General features: G+C 43.5%; 1 protein-coding gene and 1 long non-coding RNA gene across 5 annotated transcripts in view; one reads left to right on the top strand and one right to left on the bottom strand.

The window, feature by feature from the left end:
- The window catches only part of APIP (APAF1 interacting protein), a 32956-nt gene that overhangs the window by 6996 nt on the left and 762 nt on the right, over positions 1-25198 (top strand). For 3 of the 4 annotated variants that reach the window (XM_023653865.2, XM_070229266.1, XM_070229268.1), the window contains 5 exons: positions 14239-14339; positions 19341-19389; positions 20033-20150; positions 21840-21975; positions 24892-25059. In XM_023653865.2, the coding sequence (XP_023509633.1) occupies positions 14239-14339; positions 19341-19389; positions 20033-20150; positions 21840-21975; positions 24892-25059 (572 nt within the window). The remainder of the gene's footprint in view (positions 1-14238; positions 14340-19340; positions 19390-20032; positions 20151-21839; positions 21976-24891; positions 25060-25198) is intronic. The other variant, XM_070229267.1, reaches the window with a different exon arrangement.
- On the bottom strand, positions 751-7632 carry LOC138916557 (uncharacterized). The gene is made up of 2 exons (XR_011423821.1): positions 7187-7632; positions 751-3730 (listed from the first exon to the last, which is right to left on the bottom strand). It is a non-coding gene; the product is annotated as an uncharacterized lncRNA (long non-coding RNA).

Below are 25198 nucleotides of genomic sequence, written 5' to 3'. Positions count from 1 at the left end.
CCATGCTGTGATGGCATCCCACATACAAAATAGAGGAGGATTGGCACAGATGTTCACTCAAGGCCAATCTTCCTCACCAAAAAAAAAAAAAGAACTTACATTTAGTAATCAGTGTCTCAGTATACTTGCCATATCCATAGGAAATGACTTAGATGTCCAATGAATATGTATTATTTAGTTTAATTTAGTATAAAGTTTTATCTTATTTACATTTATTTAACGCTTCTTTTTAACAATTACGTTTGGATTAGACAGTAAATAGTTAACCATCATCTCAAGTCATTCCCCCTGCAGACAAATTCCACAACAGAAACAGCAGGAGCCTACCTGGCCAGTGAACCCAGGTAGAAAAAGTTGTGTGTTTGTGTTAGAATCAGTATCGATAACTCCGAAGACATATCTGTTTTTACTAAACCAACAAAGTTAAACTATCTTTTATCAAAGATTATCTCAGATCACTTGAACTGGAAAAACATTCGGGTTAGTTTCTGTATTTCTGAGAGCTATAGGAAATACTTAATTTACATAAATGTTTAATTTTGGCAATATCATCCAGAGGTAGAAAAGTATCAAATGGAGAGAGGGACGTACATACATAGACAAACAGACAAACACAAACAGAGATCTTTAAAAATTTTAGCCACGTCTCAGGTACGAAATTCAAGAGAACAGTTGGATCCAAATTGTGTTTCTAGCAGATGGATTAAGGTAAAGTTACCTGCTCAGATGGCCTAAGATTTTTACTTAGGATTTCTTTTCCTTTTTTTTTTTTTTTTTTGCAAGCCTGGGGCTCCTTTTTAGAGTTGTTTTCAAGTCTTTTTGTCTTTAGAAGCTCCTGCATACCAGCATACCAATGGAAGCATGCATTCCTTTGTCCCAGAGGTTTGGAATCCTCTCTTTTAAGGCAGACCCTTAAGGTGGACTCATCTGAAGCAGCTTCCCCAGAAAGGCCATTTCAGTTCCACATTATCTCAGAAGTTCACCCACTTCCACTTGCTTGGTTTTAGATCTGTTATTTTCTGACCATGCGTGCCAATAAACTAGGTATTTCAAATGAGCCCCGTTGGGGCCAAGCAAATTTTAAATCATCTTTGGGTAATATGGATCCATTGAGGTAAAAAGTTACAAGAAGAGGGACCATATTCTTTAAATATAAATCCAGCTGGGGTTCCTGAAGGAGGCTGATAATTTATGGTTGTTCGAGAACGGTTGTTTCTCATAATTTAGAGAGAGCTGTTCTCTGATGATGAAGGCGGGAGGGTGTATGTTCTGGGTCAGGTATGTGCTGTGTGTGAGGACCACTTCCCAGAACATCACCAATGGGCTCTTGGTCTCTCTGCTACTTGTCTGGGAGATTACTGAGCACCGAGTGGTGTCAGGTTGCTCAAGGTGCTAGGATAACCAGTCCTTTCTGTGTCCCTTCTGGATGAGCATGTGAAGTGCCTTCTGACTCGGGGTATGTTCTCCTGCCGGGAGGCCCTGTAAGACTGCTGCACGTCACGGACAGAGTCCCGACACTTCCGCTCGGTTTCCGGTCACCTAAAACAACCCAGAGAGAGTCAGGAGGAGCAGTGTTTCTTCAGAGTCAGAGGACCCTCAGTGGATAACAGGAGAAATTAAGAGGTCTGCGTTGGTGATGAAGAACAGATGAATTTCAAATTTTAAGAGAATGTGGCCACTTAAATAAAGCGGAAAACTACTAAAGCTGCAGTAACACTCACCAGGAAATGTCCTTAAACCCGAATCCTCGGCCTAGTTAAGACAAGGACAGAATCCTCCCCCCAGAGGACTGAGGACAGAAGCAGGGAATCTGCCCAAAGAAAATCTGGTCTGAACCTCGACTGAAAGTAGGAAGTTTGCATCCAGGAGAACTTAGCGCCAGACCTTCGAGGCTCGCTGGTGGGAATGCTGGAGAACAAGGGCCTCCTGGAGGTGTCTTCCTTGCATCAGTGGAGGCGCCAGGGGTCAGGCTCGGTTGCTCTGGATTGTGCCAACTGTGCCAAGAAGTGTCGACCACAGAAAAATCCACTACAATTCAAATAGCAGGTATTTGGGTAATTAGAATTGCAATTTGGGAGACACCCAGGTTCAGGCAGAGACCCAAAATGTGTTCCATGGAAGACAAAGGAGGCGACGGTTTGTAACAGAAAAATCACACAGGTTGCTCTGCAAAACTTAGGATTGTTGCTGGCAGCAGCTGGTTACTTGGCTATACGTGATCGGTTGCTAAGGCCATCTCTAAGGCAGAAAGTTCTTATCTATGGGAGAAAGCATAGTTCTTCAAAGAACGTCAGGATGACAATAGTAAAGTATGGTTCAAAAGTTCCGTTCCATCTGGGTAGAGACGTGGTGTACATGTGTAAGCCCCATTTCCTTCACAGCCTCCCAGCTCCATTTTAGAAGCCTTGAGATATCTTGCTCCATTTTTTATCACTGTCCACATCACTCACTATCTCGTGTGAATAAATGACTTTCCCCGGAATAGATAAGATGAGTCTCTGAGGGCAGAGTGCTGGATAGGAAAGATTGGACGGAAAGGGAGAAGATGTTGGATCCAAGACAGGCAGCTCGAGGTGCTTCTTAGGCAGGCGTGTGTGGAAGATGAGGGAAGTAGAAGCAACCTGTTAGAATCATTGCAAGATGTTTCGGTAGCATACGTGTTACTGCCCCCAAAATAAATCCTAGTGAAGCATAATCTAAATGAAGTCCGAGAGAGCCTCAGTCAAGGGGTCCGAGAAAAAACTAGAATTCTCAGACCAAGTGTGGCCCACAGACAGTTGGACGAATAGGCATGTTTGCTCCACTCACTGTTCATAAGAAACTTGAGCCAACATTTCAAAATTCAGAACATTTCTGGCTTCCCTTAAAACTTCAGAACATCTGAGGTTCTCATCTCCCCGTGGGCTCTGGGATTGAGCGGACTGGTGAGTACCTCCATGGGGCCTGTGCTTGCCGGGTTACCACAGCTCCACTACTCACCCAGGTGTGCCTGTGCACTGCGTGTGCACTGCGTGTGCTAGCCCCTCCTACAGGTGTGTGCGCCTGGTTCTAAACAAACAGAGCAATGAGAAAAGTTTCAAGAAGTCATAAAGTTTGAGTGTAGTTTTAGGTTTGTGAACAGTTGAGGGCGACAGTTTCTTTAGCCTTAAGGAAAGGGAGTGTTCCACTCTAAGTGGTTAATTCAACAAATATTTAGTGAGTGCCAGGCATTGTGGGTGGAACAGAGAACAAGCTGCTTGTGGTTCCTTCCCCAGTAGAGCGTGCTGTATAGTGGGAGAGGAAAGTAAGAGTTACCCTAAAAAGTAAAACAGTCCTTAGTTTACCAGCAAAATAGGTTTAGTCAGGAATTTCAGAGAAATTGCAGTTTAGGACAATCAAGCTATAGCAAAGGCTGTAGGCAAGTCCAATAAGAAAAGCAGAGAATGTTGTTGTATAGAAAAAGATGAGGAAATTGGGAGACGTCATTTTGAATGAAATTCCATTAGAGGAGACCCTGAGTCCAGGGTGATGATGGGTTCTTGTTGGCTTAGTTGCTCAGGTAGTCAGTCGATTTCCTCCAGGAGATGCGATGTACATCTTTCCTGCTGAGGCCTGTAACTGACAGTTCTCTCCTGCTGGGAATTCTTCTTGGGGTCTGTGACTGACTGTCCTTCCTGTAATTGTGATTGACTGTGGTACCGCTGGGAGCTGCACCTTCTGGCCTCCTGCCTCCGCTTTAAGTGAGGTTTCCCTTTAGTAATTTTCACAAGAAATAAGGACAGTGTGACAATGTGACATTGTACTATGATGGGAAAGTTCAAGGTATTGTAGGAACACAGACTTGAATGGGTTAGAGAATGTCTCAGGAGGATATTAAAGTGTCAACTGAGGCCTAAAAGAGCAGGAAGATGTAACTGAAATGGGAGTAAGCGTTTCCCGGGTAGAGAAAAGCATGGCATGGTGGCTTCTCTCTTACAGAGAAGTTTGGTCTTATTGGAATATAAAGTAGGGGGTGGGACTTGGGAACACATGAGGCTGTAAAGGAAAGCTGGGACCAGAACTTGGCTTGATACGTCAGTCTCACAAACACAAATTTCATACCGAGGGCAATGAGACAATCAAAAAGATGACTGACGAAGGCCTGGGGGTGCTCCTGGAGTTGGAGACTAGAGGCTTGGGGACACGAGGGGAAGCTGTGGCAGTGACCCGGCAGAGACGACGGCAGCCTGAGGGAGCGATTTAGGCAGTACAGTCAGGAGGGTTTGGTTGTTGATTGGAGGTGTGTGTTGAGAGAAGGAACCGAGAAGGCCTTCTAGGGTTTTGATGGAGTGATTGGGGCCTGGTGGTTGATCAGAGGAGCACCGGAAGGAGCAGCGGTTTGACGCCATGCCTGTTGTGGACGTGCTGAGTGTGAGGTACGCGTTCAGCGTGGGGCGCTGGAAACTAGATTGTTGTGTTGATGGCTCTCAGGCTCAGGAGAGAGCGGGATTGGAGATGGGTTTGGGATACTTGCTCACCAAAACCTTCCCTTTCAAGACCCCTGTATATATTAATAGACACCCTATTCTGAACCCGTATTATGTTACCTGCCTCCCTTCATAGCCCTTTCAATACCATTACTTTATCGTTCTTTGTTAGAAACTTTGCCAATTGATTTATGTTTCATGGACTTTCTTCTGATACCCTAAAGATTCTCCAGGCACTGAGTCTGTTGTTTTCAGGTCACACTCAGCTTGTAACAGTAATCTCTGAATTGGTTTTACAGTTCTGAAATTAAATTCCCAAGGAGTTACTTAAGGCTCTTAAACTGATCAACAGAAGTCAAGAAGTGTTTCCCTCAAAGAGAAAGCGTTTACTCAGAAACTGTATGTTAGCAAAGTCTGGACTCTGAAAAATGCAAACATGAATGAGTCGCTGTCCCTGCCCTGGGGAAACTTAGTTATTAATGCACACCAGTGACATATACTGTGGACCAGTGGTGAGCACTTGGTGGGGCAGGGGCAGAAAGAGCACAAAGTTCCTTAGGAGGGGGACACAGTATTTTGCAAGTACAAAAGCAGGGGAAAGTCCTTTCAAATGATGATTCACAGGAGGCTTTGTGGAGAATACGGCATTTTGGATTGGCCCAGATTTCGAGTTGGAGTCCACAGAGAAGTCCTAGGGCCAGTGTGTGCTCTGTCTTGAGAGGCAGCGCCACACAACTCCAGCCTTTTTGCTGTGTGGGAGTGTGGGCCCCTTGTCTAAGTTCTGCTTCTTTAAGGGAAGCTAGAAATTCCGATTTTGTGTGAAATCTGATTTTTCAGTGTTGGCTCAGATTCTGTGTGAGCACTGTATAGGTCAAATACCCCACTTCCCGTAAGCCTGATTCCATCCGTAAGGTACTGGTTTGTAACCTCTGATGGAGGACTTCTCTTCGTGTGAGAGAGGTGATCTTAATTCACCCAATGTGTGTTGAGCAAAGCACTTGGTAGGTTTATCTGTGTATCAAGAGGATGTCTCCTACCCTTTAGGGGGCTGCGCATAGTTGGGGAGATGAACCAAGAACGGCTGCTTTTTTTAAATCTTACTTTACCTGTCACAGTGTCTCATATGTATGTTAACCCTGGAAAATATTTGTTTTTTGATACTGCCACCACACAGTGCCATCCAATACCCTTTCCTCTGTTTTCCTTGACCTCATCAATCTTCACCCCTCCCCTCCTGCTACCCATTCCCGTGGCCGTATCCTTCCCTGCCCAACCACTGCCCCTTCACCCCACACGCTTTTGGGTGAAGGACCTTCCTTTCTTACTCTGTAGTTCCCTCTGTGTAGCCTCTATTTAGGATCCTCCATACATTCTTTATATAAACAATTGCCTTTACTTGAATGCCTCCCTCCCAGACCCCCAAGGGATGGGGGGAGGGGGTCACTCACTACATATATTTGTGTCTACAGATATCCTGGTATCCTGCTGCATGTAGCCCCTGACCACCTCATGGCAGTCCTCTGGGGAGCTTCTTTCACAGTCCCCTAAGGAGCTATCCCAAAACCTCACCATCTCACCTCATCCTCTTCCCCAAGCCTGCTTTGCAGATGACCTTGCCTCCAAAATCACGAGAAACTAGAAGCTATTAGGTTGAACTTCTTAACTTCATTCAGTTTCTTCCTCTTCCCACCTCCATTATAATGTAAAGGCTAAGAACTAGGCATCTAGGATCAGACTGCCTGCCTTCAAGTCTTGGTTCTGCCAGTTGTTATCTGGGTGGTCTTGGACAAATTATTATATGGTTGTTATAAGGATCAAGGAAAGTTGTCCACACAAACAAAGCCTTTAGAATGGTGCCTGGCGTAAAATGAGCACTCAGTAAGTGCTGGCTGTTCTTCTCGTTGGCTGTCTTCGTACATGCTTACCTGCGTCTTTGCTCTTCCTCCTGTCTGAGACAGTGCTTCCCCGGCCTCCTAGTCCCAGCTGCTTCTGTCTGCACAGAGACTGGCCTGTTGGTTAGGCCTTTGCTCTCCTCTGCCTTTACCTCTCCTGGTTCCCTAATTTCACCTCTTCACATGTAAAAGAAGACTCTGTTAACCAGGTTTCCCTTCTATTTCCCTGTCTAGCCTTGGTAGCAACACTTATGCAAGAGTCCTTGGAATTTCTAAGTTTCATTCACCTCCCAACCCATTGCGATCTGGCTTCTACACCCTGTCTAGTGAAACAGTTGTTGCTCAAGGCCGTGGTTGACCTGATTTACAAATGCACTTGACCTAGCAAGACCCAACCCTTGATGAACCCTGCCATCCATCCTCTCTGTGATTGCACTGAGCTGCTGGACATTGCTGCAGAAAATTCCACAGCTATGCTGCCTGTCCTCACTTCATATTCAAGATTTCAGCCTCAAATTGGCTCTTGATGCTGCCCAGCAGCCCTCCTGCGTTTCCCTGGTAGTTCACTGTTCCGCTCCCTGAAATGGCCAGTGGACACCTTTCATTCTCTCTTCAAAGCTTTCATGCCCGGTCCCCACGCTCTCACTCAGCTGAAGACTGTGTTTATTCTTAAGAAAACAGAAGTCATTACATATGAACTTCCTCACCTTCCTACCATAAAACCTACAGATCTGCCTGAACATAACCCCATCCTCCCATTTCATAAAATGGAAGAAGCCCCACCCTCCCACTTGTCAGGGTCTCCATCCCCTCCCACCTTCTGAAGTCGTTTCTCTCCCTGTCTCTTACCGTGAATCCATTCCCTTCTGGAAGGTCTGTTCTCATCAGCACGGCTTTCAGGCCACTTCGTGATCTGTTCCCTACAAACTCATCCGCTGTCACTCTCGGCCTGCCTTCAACGCTGCTCGAGTCAGCTGCTCTTCTTTCTCTTCCGTAAACATGCCGAGTACTTTCTCGCTCCAGGGCCTTCTCACCTGCTCTTTCCTCTGCCCAGCCTTGCGTGTGCCCACACACTCGTTCATCACACACTGGCTGTTTCTCATCCTTTAGGCCTTAGATTAAATGTCACCTGCTCAGAGAGGCCTTCCTTAACCGCCTTAATCAAAGTTGATGTCGTATATCAGTTATATCTCAATAAAACTGGAGCGGGGGGGGGGGAGTTAATCTCTGCAGTTTTTCTCTAAGTTCCCTCTTTGCTTCTTTCTATTTATCCAGCTCAGTTATTCGTGTGTTCTTCTGTTTGCTTCTTTAAACTGCCCCTAGAGCGTAACCTTCACTGCAGGGACTTTGTCTTGTCCGTGGCTGACTCCCAGGAAGGGCTCGGCATGTGTAAGCAGTCAGTAATATTTACGGCTGGCATCCCAGTGAATGGCGTCACTCCCCACTCAGCTACTTAGCCAACCAAAAACTTGGAATTCCTTGAAGATGTCGTTTTCTTCAGTTTTCTCACCCAAAGTCCATCCTTTCTTTTTAATTTCTTAACTATCTTCCAAATCCACCTCCACCGTCACTGCCTTACAACGTCATTTTGAAATATTCCCACAGCCTCCTTAAAGGTCCGGTCTCTTGCCTCCTCAGTCGTCACCCTTCAGTCTCTTCTCCCCACTGCCACTGTAGAAATGTTGCAGAAACAACATCCGATCATGTCATCTTCTATTTAAAACTGCTCGTGGCTTCTTTGACTTCAGTATTAAAAGGATCTTTTCGGACACCATGCCTTCTCAGAGAAGGGAAACAATAGAAACAATAAACAAATGGGACTTCATCAGATTAAAGAGCTTCTTCAAGGCAAATGAAAACAGGATTGAAACAAAAAAACAACCCACTAACTGAGAAAAAATATTTGCAAGTCATATATCTGACAAAGGTTTAATATCCTTAATATATAAAGAACTCTCACAACTCAACAACAAAACATCAAACAAACAACCCAATCAAAAAATGGGCTGGAGACATGAACAGACATTTCTCCAAAGAAGATATACGGATGGTCAATAGGCACATGAAAAGATGCTCATCATCGCTGATCATCAGGGAAATGCAAATCAAAACTACACTAAGATATCACCTTACACCCGTTAGAATGACAAAAATATCTAAAACTAATAGCAACAAATGTTGGAGAGGTTGTGGAGAAAAAGGAGCCCTCATACAGTGCTGGTGGGAATGCAAACTGGTGCAGCCACTATGGAAAACAGTATGGAGATTCCTCAAAAAACTAAAAATAGAACTACCATACGATCCAGCCATCCCACTACTGGGTATTTATCCAAAGAGCCTGAAGTCAGCAATCCCAAAAGTCCTGTGCACCCCAATGTTTATTGCAGTACTGTTTACAATAGCCAAGATGTGGAAGCAACCTAAGTGCCCATCAACAGACGAATGGATAAAGAAGATGTGGTACATATATACAATGGAATACTACTCAGCTGCAAAACAGAACAAAATCATTCCATTTGCAATAACATGGATGGACCTTGAGGGAATTATGTTAAGTGAAATAAGCCAGCTAGAGAAGGATAATCTGTGTATGACTCCACTCATATGAGGAATTTAAAATTATGGACTAAGAACAGTTTAGTGGATACCAGGGGAAAGGTGGGGTGGGGGGTGGGCACAAAGGGTGAAGTGGTGCACCTACAACATGACTGACAAACGTTAACTTACAACTGAAATTTCACAAGATTGTAACTTATCAATAACCCAATAAAAAAAATGGTTAAAAAAAATAAGAAAACTGCTCGTGGTTTTCAACCATCTGTAACATAAAGTCTAAACTCCTATGCATGGCATGGAAGACCTTTATACCCTCCCTCCCTTCCCCCTCCATCCCACAGAACCTAACTTACAACAGTTCCGACTACTGAGAGTTCTCTGTGTCTGAAAGGTCCTTTCTCCTCTTCACCTACGCACACTCCCCCCGTCCTTCATTAAGACTTTGCTCCGCCATCTCCTCTGGGAAGCTTTTCCCAACTCCTGCTCCCGCCCACCAGTAGCTTCTGCTCCCGTGATGCCCTAGACCTTCTTGCACTATATATTGCTTTGTTGTTTCCTGTTAATTAGCTTCTTCACTAGATTGTGAGCTCCTCAAAGGTAAGGACTTGATCTTACTCGTGTTTATTTCTTCAGGGCCTTCAGTGTAAGTTTGCTGAACGAATGGCTGAGAGGGCTCTGCAATAAGCACCCAAGGGAAAATACATAAAGCACGTGCTCTGCACAGAGTTCCAGGGAGGACTGATCGCTTCCTGCCGAGAGGATGAGAGGAGGAGTCAGAGGGGAAGTAGGTAGGCAGCCTGGTGTAGAGCCGACAAGCAGGAGTGGACAGCTAGAGTTGGGACGACTGGAGATCCAGCATGAGCAATAACAGTGCAAAGAAAAAAAGACGTGTTCTTGGCTGGCAAGAAGATATGTCTTAGTTAGTTATTGCTGCGTAACAAGTACCCCAAAATGTAGGCTTAAAACCCAACGTTTATTGTCACACACAGTTTCTGTGGATTAGGAATCCAGGAGAGTTTAGCTTGGTGTTCTGGTACGGGGTCTCTCATAGGGTGGTAGTCAAGGCCTTACTGTGGCTGGAGGATCTGTTTCCCAGAGCACTCGTGGTGGTTGGCACGTCCTCTGTTCCTCAGGATTATTGGCCGTAGGTCTCGGTTCTTTGCTGCATGGTCTTCTGCACAGGCTGTCTGAGTACCCTTACATGCAGCTGGCTTCCCCCAGAGCACGTGATCCAAAAGAGAGCAACCAAGAGAGAAACTACAGTCTTCCATAGCCTAATCTCAGAAGGGACATACTGTCACTTCTGCCGTAGTCTGTGGTTGCACAGACCAGCCAGGGACCATGGGAGAAGGGACGATACACCAGGACCTGACTACCAGGAGGCGGAGGTCATTAAGATCCATCCTGGAGGTTGAGTGTCACAGCTAGGCTGAAGAGAACCGAGGTTTATGTAAAAAAGTGAAAGAAAGTATTTGAGAAGGTGGGGCAGGAAAGCAGAAGGACTTCATTAACGGACCAAGGAGGTGGCATTTGCACATTAAATGATTTGAGGAATGGAGTTCAGTGATCCAAGTAGTATATTGTTTTAGTACTGATAGAGTGAGGCTAAGCCGGTGAGGTAGGAGGATTGTGGGCAAGGAGACCAAATGGGATAAGACAGCCTTAATCCTCCCCATCTGAGTCCCTGGAAGAGTTCTCCCTCAACCGGTGCAAAATAAGAAAAACAAGGACAATGAAAACGTTAATTTCACAAAATTAATTGCATTCAATTAAAGGACTACCTTTTATCCTGAAGACTACCTTTTACCTTTTCTTCATCTTTCCTACTCTTTTTATGTTAAAAATGCACTTTCGTTTTTGAAGAAGGTGATAGTAGATGGTTAAATATAATTAATGTCATAACTTGGCAACCTTATGTCAGTCCCTAAAATTTAAAAAAACAGCAACAACAAAACTACTGGTCATGAAATTCGCAAGTGTGGGAATCACTGATCCAGATTGTTAACATAAGGAGACTGATACCCAGGAAGAGTCACTGACCTGCCTTGGGGCACTCAGCTAGTGGGGGTCAAAGCGGAAGCTAGGCTCCAGGTCTGGTCAGTGCTTAACTGATGTGAAGAACAGTTTGTAAGCATGGTGAGGGTGGAAGGGAGAATTAAGGCTTTGAGTAGAGGCGAAGCGAAGACAACCAGTATACACAGAGAGGAGAGTGAAACAGATGTGCAGGAAGAAATAGACCGAAGACGGAAACGCTGACAGCTTGGCTTTCCTGCATCCAGTCCCTCCCTGAGGCCAGTGTCAGGAAAAGTTGTGAAAGCCTGAAATGGGCAAAAAAGATTACTAGGTGTCTTGGGGCCGTCTTTAGCTACTTTACAGCTCCGTAAGTTGTGGGCTGCTGACAGTAATGCAGATGGTTATTGTTCACAGAAATGCCAGTCATGTTATGGCGACTCAGCTTACTGCTGCCAGGTGGGTGTGGTCCTGTTTGGCTTTTATTTGTAAATCCAGGATTCCTGGTTCTTGTGTGTGTGCGCATGTGTTTTGAATCCTCTTTGGAACCAGTTGTAACATCTTTGTGGTTCCCTCGTTCATTGATGGGTTAAGTAATATCTTTGACCTGTGTTTACTTTGTTTGTACGAGAGTCCCCGGGAAGGCCTCTCTTGGAGCAGTGCACGCCTCTGTGGTGCTTCCATGGAACGAGAAGGCGGGGCAGGGGTTAGAGCCCCCGCTGGCTGTGAGCAGGTGCCTCAGGGACAGTCACAGCTCACGTCCCTACAATGACTAGGTTGAAGATTTGGAAAAATAGGGTATTGGTTCAAAAACTTTTTAGACTTTAATGTTTTTAATATATACAAAATAGTTAAATGTTTCTCCCTCACACAGAATAGAACTTGTACTGTGAGCAGTTGGTTGTAACCCATCTCTAGATGCATCTTTCCAAAAACTTCTTATTCTAATTGAAAACCAGATGTAGCAATAAGACACGAGTTAAAGGATCGACGTTCAAGGGAGAACTAAATAATGGCCTTCCCTTCTGGTCAAGTTTTGTTAAAATGTATGGTCTCATCATTCTGGACAATTTAAATGACTGTGTTTTTACCAACCATATCTCTGTTGGTTCCCGCTGCCAAGTGATTATTTACCTTGAAATGATAATTTTGTGGGTTTGAACAACTGAATGAAACTTTGTTAACAACCACTGCCTGGTTGTTGCTCTTCCTGCAGCCTGAAGCTGGCTGGTCCTCTGGTGCCTCAGGACTGGAAGAGACGGGAGGGGAGGCCCATAATGACAGGCCGTTTCCTATAATGTTTGGACTTGCTGTGCAGATTGGTGGTGTGGAGGATTGGAAAGCTGCAGAAATCTTCTCATTAGCTCTACTTTTGTATACAATTACAATATTGTTTATATCCATAAAAGAGGAAATAGCAGATTATACAAGCCATGAATAATTTTGGCTACCTTTTGTAAGGACAGATATAAGAAAAATCAGCGTAGCTTTATTATTAATTCAAGAATTTTTAACTCATTAAAATGGGAAGGAAGCTAACATTGACTGTGTCACACCTTGCTGTGTGCTGTATATCCGTCTCATCTCACTTTGATTCTCACGCTGTTCCCATCTTACGGACGAGTGGAATGAGACCAGCAGTCACGTAAGCAGAGAATGGGGTAACGTGGCTTTGACGTCGTGTCTGTTAACTCCTCAGCCTCCGTTGAACCAGAACTTTAAAATATTTTAACGTTCCCTGGTTCTTAATTTTTTTTTGAAGGCCACTCCATCAAATTATCATTCATAATACTTACCTAAAATCAAATGTACATGTAAAATATTAGCAGTGAACTTGGAGAAGCATCGTAAGTTCAGGTATCGAGTTAAGTACAGTCACCCACACTTAACAACAGGGACGCGTTCTGAGAAACGCGTCATTAGGCAGTTTCGTTGTTGTGTGGACATTGTAGAGTGCACTTACACAAACCCAGGTGGTGTGGCCTACGACACACCTAGGCTCTATGGGACTAATCTTAGGGAGCCACTGTCATATATGCAGTCCATTGTTGACTGAAATGTCATTACGTGGTGCATGAGTAGCTGAAAATTCAGCCTGTTCAATAATAACCCCTCTTTGGACCCAAAGACGTTTTTCCTCCTTACCCAGTGGCAGGATGAATCATATGGCTCAGTTTCTTTGCCTGCTTTTCTGCACAGTGGGTCTGTTTCTCGTCTGCCTGCATCTTGAGGGTGCAGCCCTGGGTTCCCAGGCTTCTGTGGGGTTTCTGTTAGATGCCCCCTTCTGAGCACGCCCTGGGTTTTGTCTCGGTGCCTGGTGCCTTGTATTGCTGTCAGACTTGAAGCTGGAGATGGCCAGAGGCTTGCACAGACTTCAGGGAAATTGGGGCTTGGCGCTCACCTCCCACCTGGTAGTCTCGCTCTCATTTCTGTTATGGCCCCGTGACACCTGGCTTTCTTGCCAGCTCAGCAATTTATTTTGAAATAGTTTTTTAAATAATTTATTCAGCATTCTTTGTTTTCAAGGTAAGGGTTGTATATCATATTGCCAAAAATGGAATGCATTGTATTTCTTCTTTATTGTTTTTGTTTTCATTAATTTTAACTTTAAAAAAGAGGGAGAAACTTGGGTGGTTTTTTCCCTAAAGAAGTAATGTTTAGACTTATATAAAAATAAGGCTCGATGTTTATCCCAACATATATACGTCTGTTCCTGTATACACATATCTTCATAGAAATGGCCCAGTAAGTCTTAGTTGTGGTTGTTTCTGTGTGTCTGCTTTTTTATGTTATTTTTTTGACTTTATATACCATAATGAGTATTAATTGCTTTTGTAATAAGAGAAAATAATCCAATCACTATGGAAAAAAGATGGGACATTTTAGAATAAAAATAAAATTGAACCAACACAGAATATGAACAAACAACCGTGAGACTATCTCATATGCATGTTGTGCCTTAATTGATTGAGGTGTTTTACATAGAGAGATGTTCTGGACAACCCGGAGCGTGTGCATTCCAGCACCAGAGCCTGTTTTGCTTCCACCTTTCGGTAGAGACGTTGTAACGGCTGCTGGGCATCTCCCCACCTTGTTCCTGAAGCCTCTTCCATAGTGTCGGATTGTATGGCCCTGCACTCAATAATCCCAGGCTGCCAGATAACATAGTAGATCCACTTCCTAAATGTTAAAACCATAAAGTATGTTTCGGAATAGTTTTCTCCCTCACTGTACCCTCTCTATGGCAGGTTTTCTTAAACTTCCTTAAATTGGCTTCTTAATAGAGAGGTCAGCTAGAATCATCACTTGGTAAACATCATTGTCTTCTTTCTCAGGACACGGAACATCCAAGGTACCTGATCCCGGAGCTTTGCAGACAGTTTTACCACTTGGGCTGGGTGACCGGCACTGGAGGAGGGGTGAGCTTGAAGCGGGGGTGAGTCTCTGGCTGGTTTCATTCCTGAGAATGCGCCACTTAAGTCGACCGCCGAGAGCGTAACGTGGGCTGTGTCCGGAGAACAAGTGAGGAGCAGTCCTAGGTGGCACTGAGGGCGTTTAGTGTCTAAATGGAGAAATGGTCGTTTGCATAACTGAGTGGAAAGTGTGCAGAAGTTGCAGTTATCATAAATATCTCAGGATTTAAGAACCACGATTTCTAATCAGGATAGTTTGGTCCTCCGTCTTTGGAGTACCGGAGTTAAGAAACGTGCTGCCTTTAGTCCCACCTCACCTGGGGTTTCACTGTCTGGGTTTCAGTTCCCCTGTTAAAAATGGAAATAAACAATTCATAAGTTGTGAATCGCATACCGTTCTGAGCAGTGCAGTGAAATGGCACACCGTCCCTCCCAGGGCGCATCCCTGTGTGCGGGGTGTCCACACTGTGTTGGCTGCCTGCCTGTTAGTCACTCAGTAGCTGTCTCGGTGAGCATATCGACTGTCCCAGCATTGCAGGGCTTGTGTTCAGGTATCCCTTTTCTTACTTACTAATGGTCCCAAAGCCAACTTTATTATTACTTATTATTGTTAATGTCTTATTGTGCCTAATTTGGAAATTAAGCCTTCTCATAGGTGTGTATGTGTAGTATACGTAGGGTTCAGTACTATCCACGGTTTCAGGCGTCCACGGGGGTCTCGGAACCTGTTGCCCATGGATAAGAGGGGACTGCTGTCTGTTCATATGTTCATACGTCTGGAATTATAAAGGATCCCATCTCGGTAGACAGGGTTCGTTTCAAAGGTTTAGATACATATTTTAAAGTCACTTAAATACAAATGAAACCATTAAAAATCCTAAAAACTACATTTTCTTGAGTCAAAGGCAATAGGCCTTTCTAAGCGCATGTATCCTTCTTAACGGACATGGCACCTGCTGGGCTGTGTTCCTCAGAGGCCAAGGCGAGGTACGAGGTGCTGGACTTAAGTAGAAACAGGAATGAATAGTATTTAGTTGTTCGTCACATGGATACAGTGTCTTTCCTCCAAGAGGATGAAGAGAGAAAGAACTTACAGTAAAGACAGGTGGAATCTCGTTCTCGCAACTGTTTCTGGAGGAGGATTATTGCTTTTCCTCCTGAAATGTTTTAGGAATATTATTGTCTGGAGGCTGAGTGGTAAACTGAGTGACTTGGTTTCTATCTTTCTTTAACAAACTGGATCACTTCCATATTTACTATTGAATGTATGTAGTGCCGCCCTCAAGGAGGCTGCGTTGTGCAGAAAGGAGTGAAAAGCAGTATACAAGCAGAGCACTTTGAACAAAAGGATTTCACGGCACACCAGTAGATGACGCAGTTGCAATTTCGTGTTCCAAATCACCAAGTAGCTCGTGAATATTAATTGTGCTGTGGGAGGTGACAGGAGGGGCCTTAGTCACAGCTGACCTCAGGGAGGTAGGGACGCGCTCTGCTGCCACGGGACACCGCACGTCCATGCGCACCACCTCTCACCGTCAACCCAGCACTCACGTGTCCGTTCAGCATTTTGCAGGCTTTCAGATTATTTTGGCAAAACTTTCAAGTTGATCTGTTGACAGCAAAGTCCTTTTGATAACATTTGTTGTTTCATTTATTCATTTAGGAGTTGAATTCCAGTAATTTGGTTTTTCAGCTCTATTTATAATAAATCATATTCTAAATGTTGCCTTTAGGTAACTACTTTTTATTTGCATGTAGTTAAATAGTTTGTGTAGGTATGAAATAGAGTTTTCTACCAGACTGAGTTAAAGTAACCATTTTTCACTGGCTCTTTAAAAAAACAGCAAAGTTAAAAATAGCAGAATTCAGATAAAGGGCCATTGAAAATCTCAAGAGGAGTTTTTTTAATGATGAAAGGACTGTATTCTTTCTAGCAGAATTTTACTAATCTGTGCACTGAAATTGCATGTGGTCGCCAGAAAATACTCACTGGCACCTTTTAAAATTAAGTGGCTTTCCTAGCACTACCCTCAGTTTATAGGAAAGTTGCATCATCTGTGTAAAATGCTTTTTCCTTAGATTCTTAGTGGGTGAGGAGCACCTCCTTGAGGTCGCAGGTGGAAACAGCCACAATTTTATGGCACTATGTTTGGAATCTGTTAAATTTTTACATTACGGAGTAAAATAGGTTTTTTATAGTAAAATGATTAATTTTTCCCTAATATTTAAATGAGTCATAAGCCCACGTCAGTAACTTTATCAGCAATATTATTCTCATGTTGTTAGCGAAAGTTTGGTTTTCTTTGATACTTAGAGCAAATAAATTTGGAATGTAGTGCAAACCCAATAGATTATGTTTCCAGAATAATACTGACAATAAGATCTTTGGGAGTATGAAATTATTTGCTGATTCCATGATTTGCTGATACCATTCCAGCTTATGCTTTTGATGTGTGGTACCAAAAGATGTGTATAAAAGACAGCTTAAGACATTTTGAAGAGTTAAATGGAAGGAGGAAATGGAGGACCAAGAAAATAATAGTAAACAAGGCAATTCCAGGATACTCAGCAGCCATTGTGTTTAGCTTGGGTCCTTACCATTCAGATTTAGCATTTCCTGCTTTCACAGCGTAATATTGGTATGTATCAGACACAGTAATCCTCTTGCACTCTCGTAGAATTAAAATTAGTAAACCCATATTGTAGACAAGACGGTTGAAGCATAGTAAGACTTAAATGATTTTTTTTAATGACTCCATGGTAAGTAAAAACAGAAGCAACTGAGGGACCGGCCCGGTGGCACAGCGGTTCAGTGCGCACGTTCCACTTCGGCGGCCTGGGGTTCGCCAGTTAGGGTCCTGCGTGCAGACACGGCACTACTTGGCACGCCATGCTGTGGTAGGCGTCCCACATATAAAGTAGAGGAAGATGGGCACGGATGTTAGCTCAGGGCCAGTCTTCCTCAGCAAAAAGAGGAGGATTGGCAGCAGTAAGCTCAGGGCTAATCTTCCTCAAAAAAAATAAAAGAAAAAAGAAAAAAACAGAAGCAACTGACCATGGATGTGTTGTGAGCTCTTGGGTTTTGTCCTCCCACTTAGCACATAGTGAAAGAGCAGAGAGAAGTAAATTCCAAATAATACCTTGAAATTCAAAATGCTTTCTGTCTGTGGCTTACGGCACCAAGTGAACACTTCTCTTTTAGTCTCTGGCATGTTTCCGTCCTAAAACAAGAGCTCTGTCATCTTTGTACGTTTATCCAGGTATCTCCTTCTTTGTGGATGTAAATACGTCTTTTCTAAAACCTATTTAGCTAATCTTTTAATTACCCAAAGTTGACAAAAGTCTAAACTGACTTCCATTTTGCAAGGGCAGTAATAAAAAGCAGACGTAGCGGGCTAGTCCAGTGGTGCAGTGGTTAAGTTCGTGCACTCTGCTTCAACAGCCCAGGGTTCACAGGTTCAGATCCCGGGCACAGACCTAGACACCACTCATCAAGCTGTGCTGTGGCAGCGTCCCAAATACAAAGTAAAGGAAGATTGGCCCTGAGCTAACTTCAGGGCCAATCTTCCTCACCAAAAAAAAACCCAGACCCATCATACCAAATCACCTTAATAAACAGAATAAATACCCTGGATTTTCCTACTTTGTAAATGGGTTTTATTTTATTTTACTTACCATCAGATTGCTTCGTACTTTATTTGGGTCTGTTTCCAGGGCTGCGTAAATTTCTCCCCACACAAGAAGACCTACGAGCCCACTTACCAGTGTGGTGATTAGCCTGTGTAACGCACGGGATTCTAGAGTTTCTTCTGTGTTCCCGAAGACAGAAGGTCTGGATACGTGGTGGTGTGAAAGGCCCTGCCCGTTCCCGCTGAGTGCAGAGGACCGCTCTGGTTCTTAGCACAGAGCTCTACAGCACTGGCTACTTCGTGGAAACAGATGCCTGCCGGTAGCTCACTGTGTTCTGGTTCTCACTCCATGGTCAGGCTTCTGTGTCCTAGACCCTAATTTACCAGTGGACTCCACGTTTTTGTCAGTTGCAAGTCTATAGTTTGGTTAGTCCCCTCAGCTTTGACAGCTCAATTCGGTCTGGGCCGTCATCCTCATTTTCACGCGAAACAGTTAATATTATTTGATGTCCCTGTGTCCATGCCTCAGTGGCAGAGGCTGGGTGTGCAGGGGCTGGCGTTTCCCTCCTTTGCACATATGTGGCAGCTCTTTAATGCCGTCTGGCAGCAACTGAAACTGATAAATGAGTCAGAGGACCTTGTTGAGAGCGAAGAGAATTTAGGGACGATTTTGGACTTAATTTCCAAATCAAATTTGAGGGCACCTTGTGGTGATGGTAGGGTTGTAGCATCTCTTAGCACAACATCCTGCAACAGAGATCTCCAGACAGAGCCATTCTGTTACATTTGTAGCTTTTGCAATTGTGCTAGCTTTATTACCAAATATTTTCACAAGACAGATGTGCTTTTCAAATAGGAAGTATCCTGTCCCACCCAGAAGGTAGCCCAGTATTAACGTGTAATTTAGTAAACTGTCCAGCAGAGGTCTCTGAACGTCATGTTTTATCATAAGAGCATTTCAAACAATAAAATTAACCTGATTCCTTGCAAGACAGAAGTGTACTCCTGGTGAGCCTATCTTCTCACGTATAGTAGGATAAACCCTGCTTATTCATGCTTCAAGATGGGAAAGACTTGCATTTTCAGAATTTTATTTTCCCTAACCAGATGAAAGCCTGTTTACCCTTGATTTTCCACTATAAGATGAAATAAAGAAATGTATGTATGAGGACATGGAAGACAAAAGCAGCTATCCGTGTTTTACTGTGTTGCGGGCAGTACAAAGGCACTCTGGTAACTTGTACTCTTTCTGTGCAGCCTGCACCCTTAATCAAGCAGCTGTCTGTGGGACTTGATTTGTAAAGAGCATAACGATTGTACTACAAAGATACACTTTGTGCAAAAGCAGAACATTAGAGTTAAATAAATACCAATTTCTACATTTTGTGTTACCAGCAATGAAATCTACATTGCTCCATCAGGAGTGCAGAAGGAGCGGATTCAGGTATGGTAAAGGGGTCCTCCTGAAACTCAGATGTCTTTTCTTCTCTACTCAGTTACTGTTGGGTGAAATGAAATTAATTTTTAAAGAAATGTTAGTTTTGAAGAGTGGTTATATTGTGATAATTTAACTTTAAGAATAACATACCGTGCTGAGATTAACATTTCTGAGTACCAGTTCAGTTTCTCAGGGGATCAGAAAATTCCTCTTATGTTATGAACTGTGGGGAAAAAAATTATAACACCCGTCTTAGAATGAAGGTTTCTTTGTATCGTCTCTCTGAAGTATAGTTGTGAAACTACAAGGGCAGAGTTGAGAAGCTACATTGATAAATGACAGCAACATGATTACATACATGTTAAATTTTACATATCACTGTAGTCTTCAAATTCTAAAGTAAGGTTTTTAACACTCTTGAGAATATTTTTATTAGTAGAAAACATGTTTTATTTCTCAAAATGGCTAAAAAATTTTGAGAGAGAAACTATATGTGAATATTTAAAATATGAGTTAAATATATACATCTATCTTAGCCCTCTGTGTGTGGATAATATACGTATAATACATGTTCTGCACACACGAAAGGGGACATTTCTAACTGATATTGTATAAGCCTTCGTTTTTCTTTTTCTCCCTCTGCAAATAGCCTGAAGACATGTTCGTTTGTGACATAAATGAACAGGATCTAAGTGGACCTCCAGCATCTAAGAATCTAAAGAAAAGCCAGTGTACTCCTCTTTTCATGAATGCTTACACCATGAGAGGTAGGCAGAAAATGTGTGTGACATACAGAATATTGGCAGTTTGTTGTTGCCAGCACCCCGTGGGCCGCCGAGCTGAGGCTGCCGGCGCTGTCAGACAGGGCTCCGCGCTGTTCACAGGGTTCTCACGGCCGATTTTTTCGGAAGTGGGTGGCCAGGTCCTTCTTCCTAGTCTGTCTAGTCTGGAAGCTCCACTGAAACCTGTCCGCCATGGGGGACCCTGCTGGAATTTGAAATCCTGGTGGCAGAGCTCTCAGCATCACAGCCACACGCAGCCACCACAGTGTGACAGTGTGTGTCCCTGACCGGGAAGGGAACCCGGGCCGTGGCGGTGAGAGTGCCTAGTCTTAACCACTAGCCCGCTGGGCCGGCCATTTGCAGAGTAGGCTTCCCTAAATAATAGTAATTATTATTCTGGTTCACATTTCTTGATTACCTACTTTATGTGCAGGAACTCTAAGTGTGTTAACTCATTCAGCCCTCCCGTCAGCCCGTGGGGAAGGCCTGTTACCATTTTCTATATGAGAGGACCGAGGCTCGGGGAGATTTCCCCAAATTAAACAGCCAGTGAGGATAAGGGCCAGAATTGGACCCAGGTCAGTGTGGCTCCACTAAATTGTCACCTTGACTGACTAAATGTTGTATTTCCAATCAGATTCCCACTCCTAGGGTAGAGGTACACCTCTGAGACCTTGTAGTAGCATTTAGTCAAGTTACAGATGAGAGAGAATTAGGGCATTTTCTTCACTTCAGTGGGCGTGGTGCTCTCTTTTTGAAGCAGTTACTGTGTGATCGAGTGGGAGTCTTGCTGTAATTCCCAGAGATGGCGGTGGGAAACCAGCCTGGGAGGGTTGAGCCTGTGGGAGGGTGAAATAGGAGATTACTGCTGGCGTGCGGGCTGAGCATCACAGCGAGGTCCCGGGACCCATGTGAGGTCCCCTCCAGGAAGGGGTCGCACCACCCTGTTCCTGGACCTTTGCAGCTACTGCTGCCAGGATGGCACTTGGGGACCAGCCTCTCACAGCAGGAAGCTCAGTGAACTTCCAAGGCAAAAACAGCCATTCCTGAATTTTATAGCCTGTAAATCCTTTTTAGGTAAGTCTATTATGTCTATACCTAAAACTTTTTTCCATCCCTCAAGTTACCAAGACATGGCCTGTGCTGTGAAGCCTAACCTGTGATTAAGAGTCTCGCCGACCTGGGTTCGAATCTGAGCTCTGCCACCCTATCTGTGAGCGTGCACACATGGCTTAGCATCTCTGAGCCTCCATTTCCTGGCCGAAACTTGGGGAACAGAGTTTACCTCTGTGTTGGCTGTGACGATGCCGGGAGATACCATGTGTAAGGGCGATGCCCAGTGCCCGGCACACAGGATCCCCATTAGTCGTGGTTGCACTGTGATTGTGATCTCCGTAACTGTTAGAGCTGTACTTCAGGCCATCTAACAGATTTCTCGAGCATGTGTAAAGTATTGTGGATTGTCCTCGTGCTGGATAAAATTTAATTATTTTGCTTTCCAACTCCTCTATCGTTATTTCTCTCTTCCTCCCTCCCACCCTCCTCCCCACTGCCGACTTACTATTCCATGCCGTAACACTATTAAATGTATTTGTGTGTGCACACATATGTGTATCGTTTCTCTGAAAGGTGTAATTTGGTTTTCATGAGCGTGTGCCTTCACTCTCCCCCCAGGGGCAGGCGCGGTGATTCACACCCACTCGAAAGCTGCCGTCTTGGCCACCCTGCTCTTCCCAGGACGGGAGTTTAAAATTACACATCAAGAGATGATAAAAGGAATAAGGAAATGTACCTCGGGAGGATATTACAGGTATTTTTTTCCGTTTTTACTTAATAATTTGAAAAGCGTTTTTCCTTCTTTTGATCTTTTTATGCATTTAATGAGATGCTTGCGGGGTCTCTGTTAAATGATACCCCACTTAACATACATGCAGATCTGTTCTCAGTGACACAAGTCAGATGCCTCCTGCCCTTCCTCCCCACCGTCATTCGGCCTTGGTAGACTGTCAGCAACGCTAATAACAAAACGTTTGTCAGAGTAAAATGAAAAACCGTGGCTGAGATTTCTAAAGAGAGGGGAAGATGCTGTTCCTTTACTGAAGAACCCAGAGAGCAGAATCTCCTCACTCTCTCTTTGTCTCGGGGAGTTTCAGCCCTGACTAAAGTTTAGACTTCATTGTGATTTAATTTAGTATTTCTAAAACATTTTTATATTTAGAAAAGTTTTATAATTATTTTAATTAAGTAGATCTCTGTATTTTTATAATTTCTCAGTATGGAAAATGGCATAGGTAGTATAGAACAGAGGCCTCCTAGATAAAATCAAATCGGTCCACCAGCACACAGAAGTGTAGGAATTATCCGTGAATCCAGAATCCAATAACGTGAAGACACGTCCTCTGCTCAGGTCCAGGCCCCACGTGTCATCTGAATGTGTTGGCCTTCTTTCTCCTGAACCCTCACCCTGTGTAATTCCCTAAAGGGCCTGATCCTGCCTTGTTTAGAGAAAAGGGTGTCATTTTTCCAAAGTGTTCAACATCTTATTGTTACCGCATGGCACAGAATGTGCATGTTTAAACTAGTGTGCTGAGAAATTGATTTGGTTTCGGTTAATATTTATCGTGTGCCTAAAGCATTCTTCAGCACTGTGAGACCCCTGTTTACATACATTGAATATTTAAATTCTGAACGAGCACATACTAAAGATAGCAGAGCCCCCTGTTGCCTTTTCCACATCTGGGCCCTGAAGGAGTGGCATGCCGTGTGCCATCAGTGTCATCAGCATTTGATTGCTTTGGTGAAGAAGTAACATAGATGAGAAGGACCTGTGAAGAAAGGGTGAGTAGAGGGACAGAGCACGTAGACAGCCTTTGGGATTTTGTGGAAAAAAGGACATGAATGGAAAAACGCTATTTCTTATGCATCATAACATACATATTTTGGATATTATTTTGAATGTTTTAGAATTTAAAGAATGCAAGTTTTTTTGAGCTGTTCTTTGCAATTCTGGTTGAGCCTGGCTGGGAAGTCAGTAACAGGGTCATTATTTCAGCTCAGGGAGCAGTCATATTTCATCAGAATTGGGAGAGAATCCTAGAGTCCAGTTTTCGAAAGAAGGGGCAGTGAAGGCTGGATGAAATAAGAAAGGAGGGTTTTGATATTCTCTACTGTATTTTTTTTTTTTTAAAGATTTTCTTTTTCCTTTTTCTCCCTAAAGCCCCCCGGTACATAGTTGTATTTTTTTTTTTTTAGCTGTGGGTCCTTCTAGCTGTGGCATGTGGGACACTGCCTCAGCGTGGCTCGATGAGCCGTGCCATGTCCGCGCCCACGATTCAAACCAACGAAACACTGGGCTGCCTGCAGCGGAGCCCGCGAACTTAACCACTTGGCCACGGGGCCAGCCCCTCTACTGTATTTTTTTTAAGTCTATCTTAGGGGGAAAAAACCTTTCAAATAGCTAATTCTTATCAGTGGAGGTTACCACATTTAAATATGATTTCTTCCCTTTTGCAAGCAACATGACTGTGGTGGAGAGAAAAGAACACTGTTTGAAGGCCACAGCACCATCCTGACACCCCGACTCTGTTCCTCCTCTAACTGATAAGGATTGGTGCTCTGTCTGTGAAACGGGTGGCTTCGATTAAATCAGCTTTCTGGTCTTATTTTGCCCTTGAAAATATGTCCGACTACCAAGTATGTAGTGGAGGAAAATAGAAGTTTGTGGTTCTCCTGGCCAATATTAGGAAAGATTTTGAACCAGCAATTCCTTCCTTCCATAATTAAGAATGTTTTATAATTACCTGTGTTTTACGTAAGTGAGATAATGAGCAACTCCATACTGCTAATGATAATGGCTGGCCAAGTTACTTAACACATGATTGCCCCTTAGCCTATACGTGCCCTAAAGGGGCACTTTCTGGTAATACTTTAGCTAGAACTTTTTTTTTCATTTAGCCCTTACAGAGGTGGTGAAAAAGCAGATGTTACATTAACAAGGCAAGAGAAATTCATGTGACAAGGAAAACATGTCTGGCTTTTGACTAGTTATAAATGACCTCAGGGATAGACTTTAAATTTTACCAGTAACTAAGTAATTTGCTTAAATATTATTACGTGAATAAAAAGGAGAAGGCATACTCATCACAAGGTAGAAGTAAAAGAAATTCTAATGCCACAGATGTGAGAATGTTCTGGAAATATTATCATGCCTTCAACAGTTGTCTCCAGAAGGTTCTTGCTATCCCAGTGCCGCAACCCATGCCTGTGTCTATCTGCCCCTGAGACACTTTGAGTCCTGCAGAAATAAAATGATTTTATATCCTTGGAAAAGTCCTACTTAATAAGAAGTTCAATTGTTAATCCTTCTTCCTGTGCTTCTAAGATCTGTCATTTCCCATCTCCTGTTAAAAATACTATGATGATCTCTGCTTCAAGGAAATGCTTGTATGGTCTTGATAATTTCTTTGAGAGGTTTTGGTATCCCATTCAAATTTCTGCCACTTTACTGAGGATTAGAACAGTGCCTGCCAGATTCCCAAGGCGTCTTTTGATACCAATGTTTATGCAGGATACACAGAATAACATGCAACATCTTGTTCCTAATTTGGAGTGGCTTTCCAGATGTAAAGAGCATGTCTAACTGGTTACTTGACAAATATTTAAATTTTACATGTGAACACCTTTATTTGTTTTAATGGGGAAAAAAATGGCTTTTTTTGTCTTACAGATACGATGATATGTTAGTTGTACCCATTGTTGAGAATACTCCTGAGGAGAAAGACCTCAAAGAGCGAATGGCTCGAGCCATGAATGAGTACCCAGACTCCTGCGCGGTTCTAGTCAGACGGCACGGAGTGTACGTCTGGGGAGAAACGTGGGAGAAGGCTAAAACCATGTGAGTATAAAGCAGCGAGCGTGAAAGAGGACAAGGCATGTTTTAGGATTTAAAATAAAGTATGATTTTTCATATGTTATTGGTTTAAATTTAAATAGTTTATCATTATTATTTCTAGACATTTGATTTGTATTATGTA

The sequence above is a fragment of the Equus caballus genome, chromosome 12 (genome assembly GCF_041296265.1).
Source record: "Equus caballus isolate H_3958 breed thoroughbred chromosome 12, TB-T2T, whole genome shotgun sequence".
Taxonomy (NCBI): domain Eukaryota; kingdom Metazoa; phylum Chordata; class Mammalia; order Perissodactyla; family Equidae; genus Equus; species Equus caballus.
This window is presented reverse-complemented; position numbering and strand designations above follow the sequence as displayed.